The sequence below is a fragment of the Vicia villosa genome, unplaced genomic scaffold, assembly GCF_029867415.1.
Source record: "Vicia villosa cultivar HV-30 ecotype Madison, WI unplaced genomic scaffold, Vvil1.0 ctg.001415F_1_1, whole genome shotgun sequence".
In the NCBI taxonomy this organism is placed as follows: domain Eukaryota; kingdom Viridiplantae; phylum Streptophyta; class Magnoliopsida; order Fabales; family Fabaceae; genus Vicia; species Vicia villosa.
Window position 1 is genome coordinate 155,588 of NW_026705609.1, and position 12,017 is coordinate 167,604.

Consider the following 12,017-nt stretch of genomic DNA (forward strand, 5'->3'; position numbering starts at 1 on the left):
GGTAGCCTTATTCCATGATATGATTCACCAAGAAATAGAAGTGTATGTGGATGATATGATCGCAAAATCTGACACAGAAGAAGAACACCTCGTCCATTTGCAAAAACTCTTTGACAGGTTAAAGAAGTACAAATTGAGATTGAATCTGAACAAGTGCACTTTTGGGGAAAGATCCGGTAAACTCCTAGGGTTCGTCGTCAGTAGTAAAGGTATTGAAATTGACCCGACCAAGGTTAAAGCTATTCAGGAGATGCCTGTACCACGTACTGAGAAGGAAGTCAGAGGTTTCTTGGGATGTTTGAATTATATTGCAAGGTTTATTTCTCACCTGACAACCACTTGTGTGCCAATCTTCAAAATGTTTAGGAAAGATCAAGTGGTAAGATGGAACGACGAGTGTCAGTTAGCTTTTTACAAAATCAAGAAGTACCTCCAAGAGCCTCCAATTCTGATGCCACCAGTTGATGGAAGACCTCAGATAATGTACCTAACAGTGTTAGAGAATTCAATGGGGTGTGTATTGGGGCAACATGACGAGTCTGGTCGAAAAGAGCATGCAATATACTACCTTAGCAAAAAGTTTACCGACTGTGAAACAAGATACTCACTGCTCGAGAAAACTTGCTGCGCTTTGGCATGGGCTGCTCGCCGACTGAGACAGTATATGTTGAACCATGCTACTTTATTGATTTCTAAAATGGATCCGATCAAGTATGTATTTGAGAAGCCCGCTCTCTCCGGACGAATAGCAAGATGGCAAATGATATTGACAGAGTACGAAATTCAGTATACCACACAGAAGGCAATTAAGGGAAGTGTACTAGCTGATCATTTGGCTCATCAAGCGGTAAACGACTATCAGTCCATGAATTTTGAGTTCCCAGATGAAGATATTATGCTTGTTAATGATTATGAAGAGCCTGGTCTGGATGAAGGACCTGAACCAGGATCCCGATGGACTATGGTTTTTTACGGAGCTTCGAACGCACTGGGTAATGGTATTGGTGTTGTGATTATCTCTCCCAAAGGTGGTCATACGCCGTTCACTGCGAGACTATGTTTTGACTGCACCAACAATATGGTCGAATATGAAGCGTGCATCATGGGTCTCAAATCCGCAATCGACTTGAGAATCAAATTTCTAGAAGTATATGGGGACTCAGCCTTAGTAATCAGTCAGATCAAAGGAGAATGGGACACGAAACATCCCAATCTCATCCCTTACAAGGAGCATGTGTTGACTTTGATCCCTTATTTTGAAGAGATTACTTTTGAGCATATCCCGCGAGAAGAGAACCAGTTGGCAGACGCGCTGGCTACCATGTCATCTATGTTCAAAGTCAGGTGGGACAATGAGGCACCCATGATCACTATTGAAAGATTGTATGAGCCGGCACATTGTTGTGAGATTGTTACAAAAGAAGTAGACGAGAAGCCTTGGTTCTACGAAGTAAAGAGATACCTCGAAGCTCAGGAATATCTTGAAGGGGAATCCATCAATGATAGGAAATTTCTAAGAAGGTTCTCTGCCAAGTTCTTCCCAAGTAATGGAATCTTATACAAGCGTAATCACGACTCGACCCTGCTTCGTTGTGTGAGCAAGAAGGAAGCAGAAGAAATAATGGAAGACATGCATGACGGTATTTTTGGAACTCATTCCAGTGGACATACCATGGCTAAAAAGATCTTGAGAGCAGGATATTACTGGTCCACCATGGAGACTGACTGCCACCATCATTCTAGGACTTGCCATAAGTGTCAGATCTACACTGATAAAGTGCACGTGCCTCCAATTCCACTAAATGTCTTGACTGCTCCTTGGCCTTTTGCAATGTGGGGAATTGATATGATCGGAGAAATCAAACCTACTGCCTCCAATAGGCATCGCTTTATCCTTGTGTCTATCGATTACTTTACAAAGTGGGTGGAAGCGGTCTCATTTGCTTCAGTTACCAAGAATGTCGTAGCTCGATTCATCAAACAAAATCTCATCTGTCGGTATGGCATCCCTGAAAGGATTATCACAGATAATGGTACTAATCTGAACAATAAAATGATCAATGAGCTCTGCACGCAGTTCAAGATCAAACACCACAATTCTTCCCCGTATCGACCAAAGATGAATGGTGCAGTGGAAGCCGCTAACAAAAACATAAAGAAGATTGTACAAAAAATGACAGTGACGTACAAAGACTGGCACGAGATGTTACCATTTGCTCTTTGTGGTTATCGCACTTCTGCACGTACCTCAACTAGGGCAACCCCTTTCTCACAGGTTTATGGTATGGAGGCAGTATTACCCATCGAAATTCAGATTCCTTCCTTGAGAATTATGAAAGATGCAGACTTGGGCGAAGACGAGTGGATCCAAACTCGACTGGATCAGATAAACTTGATTGATGAGAAAAGGCTTGCGGCTGTTTGTCATGGGCAGTTATATCAGAAGCGTATGATCAAAGCATTCAACAAGAAAGTCAAGCACCAAGCGTACCATACCGGTGACTTAGTAATAAAGCGTATCATCCTTCCGCAAGGTGATCCCAAGGTCAAATGGACTCCTACATACGAAGGACCATTTGTAATTAAGAAGATATTTTCCAGCAGAGCCATGATGCTTACCACAATGGATGGTGAAGATTTCCCGCACCCCGTGAATGCGGACATAGTCAAAAAATACTACGCATAAAATAGACCCGCTAGGTTGACATACCTAGGAAAAAATAAGGGCATCCCGACGAACCAAAAGGGTTCGGGCAAAAATTAGGGATATAAATACAAAAAATGTACACCTGGCAAGTCGAAAACCTGAAAAGGCGGCTTGGGCAAAAAAGGGTATCCCGGTAGGCTGAAAACCTGAAAAGGCGGTCTACGAAAAAGTCAGGGATTAAAGCGTACGACTATGTCCCATTGGGACATCACTCATCAATCCCCAGTTAGCTTTGTTACCAAGGTCAAGTTCAAAAGGCACTAATCAATGCAATTGTTTCTTCCAACAAGCAAGGGATGAGATACTCGAAGGCATAATGGCAATAGCTTAGTCGAAACCCAATAAGATCATTTCCACATAGCTGTTTTCCTTATTTGTTCACTTTGTACTTCTTTTCAAAAAATTGCACGACGATTTCCTCTTACTAGGAATTCTGTCTCCTTGTACTAATTCGCCTATTTACGGCCTTTTCCCAAATCAATACAAATTGTTTCAAGCTTACTTTTTCACTTTCTCTGTTTTGAATACGTAAACGTCCAATGATAATTTTGAATGAGCATATGCATTTTGAATATGACCAGTGTTTACCAAAAGATTCTTAGATTCACAGGAAACAGGAAAAGCAATCGAATAACATCTAAGTCATCCAGATGTCCTCCCAGAGCCAACAGTATGGAAATATCCCCACAAAGCATTCCTCAAGGAATGAATCATTCTCCTACAAAGATGTATGCCCCAAGCATAAATCAAAAATCCCCAACTGAATATTCTTGCACAGAAGACAAGAATCCGCAATACAATCATGTCGTTATCATCTCCAGCAACAAATAGGGATTTATTTTCCTGCAAAGAGCTAATATACAGGGCTATCAATAAGCATTTACACACACATATCCATACATCATACATCTACCTCCATGCATCATATACTGTATCATGGTAAACACAAACATAACATGCGAAGATTCTCATTTATTTTGACAACTTCATACCACAATACAATACATGCATCATGACATTGCACAAAACTAACTTTGTCTTTCAGGTGGACCAACCGGTCTGGAAAATATCATCAAAATCAATCACTATCAAATATACAGTCTGGAAGCTTGAACCCTAGATTATTGAAGAAATCTACTCCGGAAGCCTGAACCCCGGATGTTCTGAAATCTACGACAGATATGTTCCGGAAGCCTGAACCCCAGATGATCTGAATTCTACGCCAAAAATGTTCCGGAAGCCTGAACCCATGATGTTCTGAAATCTACGACAGATATGTTCTGGAAGCCTGGACCCCGAATGATCTGAATTCTATGACAGATATGTTCCGGATGCCTGAACCCCGGATGATCTGAATTCTACGACAGATATGTTCCGGAAGCCTGAACCCCGGATGATCTGAATTCCACGCCAGAAACATTCTGGAAGCCTGAACCCCGGATGTTCTGAACTCTACGACAGATATGTTTCGGAAGCCTGAACCCCGGATGGTCTGAATTCTACGACAGATATGTTCCGGAAGCCTGAACCCCGGATGATCTGAATTCTACGACAGATATGTTCCGGAAGCCTGAACCTCGGATGATCTGAATTCTACGCCAGAAACGTTTCGGAAGCCTGAACCCCGGATATTCTGAAATCTACGACAGATATGTTCCGGAAGCCTGAACCCCGAATGATCCAAATTCTATGACAGATATGTTTCGGAAGCCTGAACCCCGAATGATCTGAATTCTACGACAGATATGTTCCGGAAGCCTGAACCCCGGATGATCTGAATTCTGCGACAGTTATGTTCCGGAAGCCTGAACCCCGAATGATCTTAATTCTATGATAGATATGTTTCGGAAGCTCGAACCCTGAATATCCTTGAATCTCTATGCCAGATATACGTTTGGAAGCTTGAACCCCAAACATTCTTAAGATCTATCATATACGCACCCTGGAAAGCATGACCCCCCAGGTTGCTGACAAGCATCTCAGTTAGATGGAATCTCTAAGCCCATCTCAGACAATTCTCTGTCAACCTCCGGATGGCATCTTTAAGCCCATCTCATACAAAAATCCCTGTCTCAGCAAGGGGAAATTTATGGGTATTTTAGTGTTCAATCCTCTTCCACCTTCAGACTCCGATAGGCACACAGGCCAATCTACATCCTCAGGTTTAAGAAGATTGAACAGGGGCAGCTGTCATACCCCAAAAATTTCCCATTATAGTTCAAGACAATTGGTCTCCTCATACTCAAGTATCCAAGGTTTTCACCAGATAAAAGTGTCTCCAAAGTGACATGGCCCAAAAATTAGGGTTGTGATTATTTTCAAGGAAACTGAACTTCTAAGGCTTCAAATGGACTTCATGGTGTCCCATAGGACCCAGGGTATCCTCATACCAAAATTCAAAGCTTTGAATCACAAGATTGCTCATGCAACAGCACAAATGATCAACAGTCGACTAGTTCAAACCTAAAAGTCAACTATGGTCAAATCACAACCAAAACTCCTGATTTTTTATCAACATCAACCTCTTTAAGTATTATTCATCATTTGATCAAGGGTTGATCATGATTCATCAAGGAGAGTTCAGAAATCATCAAAGTCCAAGTTACTAAATTAGGGTTTTAAGGAGAAAGTCAACTGAACTTTGACTGATCATATCTCCCACATGGTCCATTAGAAATTTTCAAACCAAAGCTCGTTCTCAAGGAAATTAAATTCCCTACAACTTTTATGCTGGGCCCAAGGTCAAGAAATGCTTTCGCATAAAAGATATGAGCCAAAACATTACAGGTCCTTCTAAAAGCTCGCAAAAAGCAGTTTTCTCTCACAAGCCATATCATCAAGATAAAATCTCCAAATGCAAAAAAGCTTCCAAAGTAGCTTGTAGAGGACATCTTGAGCTTTCCAAAAAGTCCTAGATCATGCCCATATGATAAACATTGAGAGAGTTATGAGTGTCAGAAGTTGGAGAAATTTGGAGAAAATCATGAAACCCTAAGTGAAGAACTTTGCATTTTTAAGTAATGGGCCCATGATTTTATGTCATCCACGTGATTCCAAGCTTACAATAGGCCCATAAATATATTTATCTTTATTTTATGATTTTTATTTCTTTTAGTTTGAATTTATTCATTTAAATTCAAATAAAATCAAATAAAATCATAATTAAATGATGAAAATTTATGTGTTTATTTTTTATTTTTTTAATCAAGCTAAACATCATGTTGGGACCCATAAGGAAATTCCATATATATTTATTCATGACTTTATTCTTTTATTTATTGAATTTATTCATTTAAAATTCAAAAAAATATCAAATAAATTCATGAAAGATACCATGGAATATTCTCACCCATATAATCAGGTTCAACTCCATCCAAGGGCCAAAACAAATCGTGAAAACATGCACAAAATAGGATTAAACTCAAGAAGGAAAGTTTTGGTGCAAGTTTGAAGAACAAATATTTTTCAATCAAGACATGATTTTCTTCCATTCTTTCAACCCTAATTTGATATCCTATATATACATAAGTGATCCAGCACGAGTAGACACGAAACCCTAGCCTCCAAAAGTGTTCCTCAAACTCACAAAAATTCCCAAAGAAGTGTGGATTTCGTTTTCTCAGTTACAACGATTATCAGGCCAAAAAAATCCTCTTAATCTCATCCTGGGACGTGAAGAGGTAAGAATGATCCCATAACCATGGCCCATGCTACTCAGGTTTCATCCTTCATAGTATTCATGCCTTCCCATGTTTGGTTTTCGTTTTTAATATATTGCTATGATCTAATGATATTTAATGATTTGTTTGAGTTTCTTGTGATCTATAGAACGGTTTAGAACCATTAAACCGAAGCTTGGACGTAGAATCATGGAACCACCATGGTTAGGGCAAAAACTCTCTTAAATTCGGGTTGCGTGATTTAAGCCATTACTGACCAAAACGAGGGCACTATTAGACTCGTGACCATCCAATCAGTAGATCTGGGTCACTATAATTGCTTGTTTGCATCGTTTTTGCAGGTTTTTAGAATGTCCAGGAATTGCTGCGAAATCCGCAGGTAAAATCCCAAGTGATTCCGCAAGTGAATTCGCAGGGGGAAAGGTAGACGAAGATGAACAGTGTAGGAGACCAGTTGACTACACGCGGCGAACATCCATTGGCCCGTCAAATAATTTCCTTTTCTCTCTCCATTATAGTTGGCTGCGGACAAGGAGCTAGGGCCCACATTTGACTGTTTGGGTTTAAGCACTCGTTTTTCCCTTTTTATTATTACTGTGCGTTTTAATTTCAGATGATGAAGATGACTTAGCTGGAAAAGAGGGAACGCCTGGGACCACAAGGGTGTGGGTTCGAAACCCAGCACCTGTATTTGTGTTTTTATGTGTTTTTTTTTACTTTTTTTCTTAACTATTAACTAACTAATGATTTAATTTTACCATAAAATCATGAATAATTTTTTAATTTAAACAAATTAGTAAATTAGGTTTTGATAATTTTAAATATAGCTTCTTATTTTTTATAATTTAATTAGGGTAATAGATTTATGATAATTAATTAAATAACCTAATTAATTATTTTTTAATTTAGGAATTAATCAAGTTAGTTTTAATTTAATTTAAAATAACCACCATATTAACAATTAGGATTTAATTAATTTAGTCATTAGTTTTTTTTAAATTACTTAGTTAATTAATTATTTAGGTAATTAACTTAGAATTATGATTAGTTTAATATTTAAATTAATTTAGGTTTTCACTTAATCCCATTTAACTCGTTTTTTTTCCAACTCGATTCTCTTCCTCACCTCAAACTCTATGTATGTCGCGTGTATGTTTATTGTTTTTTTCTTTCAAATATTAGAATGTATATAGGTCAAATGTAAATATCTAAAAAAGTCTCTTTACTTTCCTGCACTTTTTATTTTCGTATTTTTATTATATATATTGTGTTAGATGTATGCTTAAACTAGGGCATGTATGGCAAGCTCGAATTGAACGATAGCTCACAAAAAAATATAAGATAAAATATAATCGAATCCAACACACTTGCACTCACTCACCCCTAGGGTACGCCCCTCTTAGTTGCCTTTGATTAAAAGGTCGTGTCCCTCGAAATGTAGAGGTACCCATTAGCAAAGGTCCCTCGATATAAAATCGTCACTAAGTCCCTCGATGACCCTCGATTATTGCCTACGAAAAAGGGACGATTGTCCCTTCGAAATTGCTAAGGGTACCTGTACTTGTTGCCTTCAAACGACCTCAATGACCCTTCGATGACCCACACGTCCAATATAAACAAGGACTACCTACTTCTATATAGTATGGATAGTCCTAGGAACTTTAAAAAGCATAGAAAAAGACCAACTATTTAGGGTAGTGCTCTTAATATGCCTAGCTCAATTAAAAAAATCTTTTCAATATTCTTTCAAAAACTAAGGCTACGCATTTACGCTAAAGTCCTTATGCCCCTTTTCAACTCAAAACAAACAAACATGAGCTAAGAAAATTAAGAGCCAGTAAATAACTACAGATGAAAAGGGTGCTTGCACCTTCCCTTTTCATAACCTATCCCCCGAGCCCGTTTTCTTTTTAAAAGGTCTTTTTCTGTACTTTTTACCTTTCCTAAAGTTGGACAAAATAAAAGTCGGTGGCGACTCATACTTAACCGCGACATTTAAAGTCAGTTCACCGAGTTACAATATGACTTCCAGAAGATGAGGTCTAGAGAAGACAAACAGTCTCTTCTAAATGAGCAGTATGCGTGTTATACCCCAAAATTTGCCCGCATCTTTTTTCAAGAAAACTCCAATCTGAAAATTAAGAGTCTCATATAATCATGGATTTTTATTTTAACAAATATCCTGACATATGAAATACTTAGTTTTTAGAATTTTTCTTATACAGTATTTTGGCTTGCAGTTGAATTTATTCTTACGCAAACGCCAAATACTGTTTATTACTTCACACATGCTATTTATTTATTTACAGATAAATAGTACTGACACAATTGGTACAGAGTTAAAATCTTTTTGCAGGCGCAAAATCAGGAAACTCAGACTGTACTGGTAACAGTAAACATTAGTTATTTATTATGTCTGTGTTTTTCTAACAAGTCATGTAAATAAACTTTCATTTTTCACATAAAACAAAAAACAACAAAAAAGAAAATTAACTTTGACTGTTGATTTTTCACTCTAACTGCTACGCCAATACCTGAACAGTCAGTTGACAGCCAAACTGCTGGCAGTACAATTCTCAGTGTTTTGTACCATCAATCAAATCAATCTTTCACAATTCAAAATTCCAAGGTTTTTGTTCAAGAAGTCTTCTGAATATCACGCGATTAGCAGAGACTCAACACTGCACAAAAATCAGGTACGCTTAACTGTCTCCTACACAAACAGTCCCTAATCAGGGTTTTTCTTGTTTTTACAGGAGCAACAAGTTTTGAGAGCTCAAATGGATTTCATACACATCCATATATCTCAAAGTACCATCATACAAATTTTCAAACTTCAATTCACTCAGACGCACCGTCAGCAGCTCAAACAGTCAACAGACGACCCGTTTGACCAAAAAGTCAACAGACAGTCAAAAATGAAATTTTTTGTCAAAGTCCATATTTTGTCAAAGGATTCATCATTTGATCATTGGATGATCATAATTCATCAAGGAAAGATCAAAAATCAACAAAACCCTAAGATTCAAAATTAGGGTTTTTGCCTGAAAAGTCAACTCAACTTTGACTGATCATAACTCTCTCATCCTTCATCCAAAAAATTCAAACCAAAGCTTGTTTTGAAGGAAATTCAATTATCTTTCAAATGCCATTGATCCCATGGTCATTGGATTCACCATTTGAAAAATATGATCAAAGACATTACAGGTCATTTTCAAAGTCAACAAAAAGACACTTTTTTCAAAAGGACACACAAGGAGCTTCAAAAATCATTTTGACATGAGACCAAAGACATTGGTTAGAGGACTCTTTGAGGTTTCTAAAAAGTGCAAGATCTCCTTCATATGACAAAAATTGAAGGATTTACACCTTGTTGAAGTTGGCTAAATTTTGGGAAAATACATGAAATCAACATTGTTCAAAATGGCATTTTTTCCAAATGGGGCCAAGTTTTCAGCATTCAAACATCACTTCCATGTTATAATGGGCCTCCCACGACCAAGACAAAGCCCACATCATTTTTATCCATTTTTGATTTAATTTTATCACATATAAGATTAAATTTAAAAAGGAAAATGGAAGAATAATGGGTAGCTTATTTTCCAAGCATGACTCATCAAATAATCACTTAATTATGCAGCAAGGAGGCTGCAAGGAAAGAAGTGTGAAGAGCAAGCCAAGGTTGCTTGAGTTCCAAGCTTGAAAGTCAAAATTCAACAAAAGCAATCATTGCTTTTAGCTTCAAATTTAAGCACCTCAAGGCCTATAAATGAAGCTGCATATTTCACAAACAAGGAGAGCCAACACACCCACGAAAATAGCCAAGGCATAGTCAAGAAAACTCACCAAAATTCTCTCAAAATTCCATAACTTTGTAATTTTCAATTTTCATATTTCCAATCAATATCAATACAAACAATCACTTCCAATCATCTCCTAAAGCAATATAGAGTAAGAATAAGCTCTTTGTTTGGTCCCATGAGAGTCGTAGCATGTGTATAAAGTGTTACATGAACATACACATATAACTTTCGTTTTCCCATGCATGCTTGATTAAAATAAAAACTAACCACTTGCATGGACTCATGGCATGATATAGAGTAGGTTTGAGTGATCACATGCAAGCTTTAACGTGGTTTTGAAGCTCCACCATTTTTGAGCTTCAAACATGTGAAGCTTTCGTTCTCCATGATACAAGCTTCAAATGGAAAAACTAACGACGCTATCATGTTCAGAAGGGTCCAATTAGGTGATCTGGGTGGCCTTTGTTTTTTTTTATTTTCATTTTGTAGGTCGTTCAAAAGCATGAAAAAAAGAAAGAAAAATCCGCAGGAAAATCCGCAGGTAAGTCTGCAAGAAAATCCGCAGGTACCAAGGAAGAAGATGATGAATAGTGAGGTTGAATCTTTGACCGCACGCGTGGCACATCTTTCTCTTCCCATTCGCCAGTCAACTGCACGTGGGTCCCACCTGGAATATTCAAATTCTGCATGATCACATGTTGTCCCTCTATCCATGTGCATCATGTGACTTCAATCTGGGCCATAGATCTCCACTAATTCTCCATCCAACGCATCAAAAACGTAGCTACACCATGCACCTTCATTTAATTACCACACATGATCATTGTCTTATTTCATTTTCTATTTTTATTTTAATTTCTTTGTTAAATTAATTAAAAATAGTTTAAAAATCCCAAAAAATCCACAAAAAATATTTTAGACTTCTAAAATAATATACTATTTTCTGAAATAAAAATATTTTATTTTCTTCAAAATTTTAATATTTTTGCATAATTAATTAGTATATATTTATATATTTGCTTTTTAATTATTCTAACCAATCAAAAAATCATCAAAAAAATTGTTCTTTATATTAAATATTGTTTATATATTATAAACTAATTTTGTACATATTTTGAATAATTTTCTTTTTAAGTTTTAATTATTTGTATAATTATTTGCATAATTATGTTTTAATTAACTTAAATCAATTTCATATCAATTTCAAAAATTCAAAAAAAATTAGTTTTGTTTTAAAATTAATTAACAAATATTTTGTATATATTTTAAACTTAATTTCTAGGTTTAAATATATTTCCATCTTTTTTCTTCATTTTAATTTAATTAATCATGCATTAATTATAATTAAAATCAATCATAAAAAAAATCCAAAAACATGCCTTTTATTTTTCTTGCAATTTAAATTCCTAGATAAATGTATAGGATGTCAAATTCATGTAAATAGGCTAGTTTACATTTCCTGCACAATCGATGTAATAGCGTAGATTTACTTTCCGCACTTTACATTTCCGCACTTTAATTTCCAGCACATATAAACTGCGTGTATGTCAAAGATAAAATTGAACCGTTAGATCACTAACTTCAAAGATAAATATCTGAATCCAATCACAATCACACTTGCACCTCTTAAGGTAATCCCTTCTCATTCCTTTCAAAATCAAAGTCAAAATTCCACTGTTTTGAGTACAAAATCGAACCTTGCTTTTATATCCGGTGAAAGGATAGATTTTTAAAGGAAATAGGATAGAGACCTTACAACTCAGGGTAGACCTCCTAGTTTGCTTGCTCAAAATCAAAACAAACAAAATTCTCATACACTGTTGATTT

At 36.7% G+C, this 12,017-nt stretch overlaps 1 protein-coding gene across 1 annotated transcript; it reads left to right on the top strand.

Moving 5' to 3' along the window:
* Positions 1–760: 760 nt before the first annotated feature.
* LOC131635044 (uncharacterized) lies at positions 761–6,927 on the top strand. The gene is made up of 3 exons (XM_058905647.1): positions 761–1,544; positions 6,536–6,590; positions 6,729–6,927. The coding sequence occupies exons 1-3, from the start codon at positions 761–763 to the stop codon at positions 6,925–6,927; spliced, it is 1,038 nt and encodes a 345-aa protein (XP_058761630.1).
* The last annotated feature ends 5,090 nt before the right edge of the window (positions 6,928–12,017 follow it).